The following is a 3,851-nucleotide window of genomic DNA, read 5'->3' as shown; positions in this document are numbered from 1 at the left end:
AGTGCAAGGGGACTTAGTCTTGTTTGTTTACCAATAGAGGCATTTGTCACGAGTGTTTACCGAGCTGTCTGCTGTAATGACCCTTTTCCTTTTCCACTTTGCTTTAAATGTGGCAACAGGCATCGACCTGACCTGCGTTAGGTAAACATTTTACGCACAGTTGGATAGAAATTACGCGCCTAATTCTATGGCCATCCGCGTTTTAAAACTGCTATATCGGAAACGAAGCAGGATTGATTATGTGATTAACACTTGATTAAGTGTTAATAATAATAAAAGGACGTATACATTAAATGCCTTACTCCCTCTGAAAGCAATAAAATCACTGTGGTGTTATCCGTGATTTTATAAATTGTCGACCAGTCTTCACAAACTCATCGGCTGTTCTATTTGTCTTGGTGCTTATCTAGGCCATGATGATGAATGTTAAGTTTTTTCTTTTAAATAAAACATATGGTTTGAAGAGACCATGGCAAACTCTCCATGCGCCTCTGCCAGGGCGCTGGGAATACTTGGCCGCAGGCAGAGGGAGGGCAGATCTGACGCAGGGAACACCTGCTGCAACGGCGCCGTTATGCGCGGTACCACTTCACACTTCAGACCAGAAAACCGTTAATCTGCACCACTTCAATCTCCGAGGACGCTGTCACTCCCTGGAGACCAAATAGGTGCGTTTGATTGGGCCAAAAGTATGAAACCGCGGCATGGAGAGATGCAAACCGGGAGAATGTCGACTATATCAGCTCTATATCAAATCATGTCCCTTCAGTTCTGAGCTCCGTTCAGAGCTGAACTGATGGAGATGCCAAGAGACAGAAGAGTGTTTGGCGCTTTCTGCTACAACCAAATGACCCAGCAGCGGAGGAGAGCTGCAGTGAAAAAGGTATGAACTCTTTGTCTTTGTAATGAGGCACACAGCGCAGCTCTGTGCAGCTGAAAAGATGATTAAAACGCTTTCTACCTGTAGGATAAAGCGCTGTTGCCACGGAGCAGCAGTCCACTCACTGTCTACGTTGAGTTCCCCTGCATCACTGAACAAGGTATGCGCATCTCTGACATTATGGCTGAACTTCATGCATCATCTTTATGCGTGTAAGTAAAAAGAAATCACGTGTGAAGAAATAAATTCGAGGGATTGAATCACTCAGTCACACTTTTCTTGTGTTACAGCTTTTTCAACAATCGCATGGGATGATTTAGAGGACTGCGCCTCTGTCGTGAGACGGCAGAGCGATTCCCTCGGCTCTCAGGTGAGGGGAAACACCTCATAAGTAATAATAATAATAATCACCGTGTAAATCCACGCAGTTCCAACATTTTACATCTACCAGAGAGAAAAAAAATCTGGGGCCAGATCTGCATCACCAGGCTGTTAATGTTTGACATGCTGTGCTGGAATCCTGCACGAATGGCATTGTAGTTTACTCATGACACGCAGGCTACTGCTAATTGGCTGGACCCTCACGAGTGTTGTTCACAAACTGCCTCTTTGGCACAGATCACCGTTTGCACGTTACGCATTACGCTTCTGAACACTCACTGAAATGACGACCTGGACGTGTTCAGTTATAAAGCCACAGTACAATGCTTGGTGGGATTTCCAGGTAGAACTGTTATGATTTTTTTAATCGAACGATTATTTCATAATACATCCACGTGTGTGTTAATCGTCAGTTTTATTCTTCCACAGGTGAATGAATCTGATGCAGATGACTTTGGAGATTATGCGCTGGATTTTATGGCAGGTGAGAAAACTTTTCTACATCAAAAATTCAGCATTGAATGTGTGCTGAGCCACTATTGCTACTATATCATCATGATTATCATCATCATCACCTGAAGAGATCCTCTAAAGTCATGTCGGCTGAATCCCTGGATGTTTTCCTTCTCTGTCAGAGTCTCCCAGCACACTGGAGAGCAGTCTGTCTCCAGCTGAACTGGTACCATTTCAGGGATGTGTCATACCTCCCCTCACCCCCCAGCAGGACTTCTCTCCAGAGGACAATCTTATTAACTCATCCACAGAGACAGGCAACCCACCTGCCCAGGATGGAGCTCTCTGGAGAGGCATCGCCCACTGTCACGTCAGGGCACTGGATCATTCCATGGAAGTTAACCATCAGGTAAATCTTTGGGGTTTTTTGATGACTGCAGTGCAAACGAAAAGGTCATATTTAAATGTGATCTCAACCCTGAGAAGCATGAGTGAACAGATTTAGTTTTTTGTATCTGCAGCTCCACAAGACTCTTCACAGACGACAGGAAGAGATCGACTCCCTTCAGGAGAGGAACCTTCACCTCAGGCAGCTGGCCAGTCGAGCAAAGCACCTGGCCTCAGTGCTCGAAGTGAGTACACACAGTCTCATCCTGGATACTATATAAGCTCTCATGCCAGTATTGTCATAATTTTCATCTACCCTTTATTTCTGTTTGTCTTGTACTTTCACCATTTTTCCCTCAGAAACTGATGACAGTCAGAGACCCAAAGGCAAGAGAAGCAGTGCTTCCTTGTGGTGATAAAACCTCACTGAGTCCCTGTAAGCGGCAGCGACTGGATGAAGGATATGAAACAGAATCCTCCGACTCAGTGGAGGAGATGCTGAGGGACATCAGCACACGCTGCAACGCTGTCCTGCACGGCACTGCTCCTGGAACAGGAGTCCGGCAGGAATCAGAGACCATACGCATGTTTGGGACATTCTCAGGCCTACAGACGAATGTTTCTAAAGTCAGCAGCATGAGGACTGATGGAACAGAGGCTGAAGAAAGCATCTCATCTTTCAGAACTTCCATCAGAGAACACTGCACCATAAGGACTCAGGTGTTTCCACATGGACGCGCCTTCACCTCCACGACTCAGGAAGGTGGATACCGCTTTCGCTGGGTTCCCAACCACAGCTGAAACCAGAAAACCGGATCCATTATGCTTCTAATTAGTGATTTGAAGGTCTATTCGAGACTGGGGAGGGAAGTGTGGGTGGGCAATGACTGTTAATGCTTAACTAATAATCTGTAGTGATATCTGTAAATGATTAAATTATGTCTTCCTCAGGTAGCTTCTAAGATAATCAGTCAGAGGTGGTGCTTAACAAAGGAAATAATACTGCCAGAGCTGTTGTTTACATTGTGTTTGTTTACATGCCTCAATGTCATGTTTAGTTTTGCACCTCACAACATGTTTTTATCTTGGAAAATACAATTGATTTCACACATCTGAATAAAAGTTACGTTTAAGCCTATAAAGCTGACTTGGAGAGATCTTTTTTAATCATGGAATGAACATTTAGGTGATATTTAAACAAATGGAAAGAAACAGTTTTCCTTGTTTGAGCAGTGAAACAAATGTGACCCCATGACCCCCTTTAAGAAACAGTGACTTCCTTCCCATTTGTCTTTGTCTGGGCGACTGTGTGGTCTGGAGAAAGGGCCCTGAGTCATGATGTATCACAGCCAACATCCTTGTTTATATCCTTCTTTTTGGAAATTGAAATCGATTTCTTTTTTCCAGACTGCATGACTTGTTATTTGGTAGTACTTAAGCTGTATAAACTTCCCCAGTGAAAAAAGATTAGCTTATGTGTGCTAAAGCTGCAACATCTTTCCTAAAGAATTCTATTTTTTAAACTTCATCAAAATAAGAAGAGATGAACTTATCTTAAGAGGATGTGACCTTCTGACCTTTGTATCTGTGATGCGATCTTCCTTCAGCCTCTCTGTTGCGGGCTTTAGCTGTAAAAAGCGAGTTAGCGTGAGGCAGAGTGGCCCAGAGGACAATGTTGAACCTCAGTTCAGACACCTGTTTAAACTCCCCAGACCTGAGTCTGTTTACTTTAGAGCAGTGAAGGCAGCGC

The 3,851-nt window shown here is 44.1% G+C and overlaps 1 protein-coding gene across 1 annotated transcript; it reads left to right on the top strand.

Annotated features, from left to right (window-relative positions):
* The first annotated feature begins 776 nt into the window (after positions 1-776).
* mcidas (multiciliate differentiation and DNA synthesis associated cell cycle protein) lies at positions 777-3,229 on the top strand. Its single transcript, XM_023406126.2, has 7 exons — positions 777-883; positions 968-1,040; positions 1,171-1,250; positions 1,691-1,745; positions 1,897-2,123; positions 2,236-2,346; positions 2,462-3,229. Exons 1-7 carry the CDS (start codon positions 797-799, stop codon positions 2,900-2,902), a joined length of 1,074 nt encoding a protein of 357 aa, XP_023261894.2. The 5' UTR covers positions 777-796; the 3' UTR covers positions 2,903-3,229.
* Positions 3,230-3,851: the final 622 nt, after the last annotated feature.

This window comes from Seriola lalandi, unplaced genomic scaffold (assembly GCF_002814215.2).
Source record: "Seriola lalandi dorsalis isolate HSWRI2012SDOR001 ecotype SW California unplaced genomic scaffold, Sedor1 jcf7180002054294, whole genome shotgun sequence".
Taxonomy (NCBI): Eukaryota; Metazoa; Chordata; class Actinopteri; order Carangiformes; family Carangidae; genus Seriola; species Seriola lalandi.
This window is presented reverse-complemented; position numbering and strand designations above follow the sequence as displayed.

Excerpts from the sequence above, each read along its gene's own strand:
- mcidas (XM_023406126.2), top strand. The coding sequence starts at position 797 with ATGGAGATGCCAAGAGACAGAAGAGTGTTTGGCGCTTTCTGCTACAAC. Across the intron at positions 1,746-1,896 it reads TGCGCTGGATTTTATGGCAG|AGTCTCCCAGCACACTGGAG; the intron begins GTGAGAAAACTT and ends CTTCTCTGTCAG. Across the intron at positions 2,347-2,461 it reads ACCTGGCCTCAGTGCTCGAA|AAACTGATGACAGTCAGAGA; the intron begins GTGAGTACACAC and ends TTTTTCCCTCAG.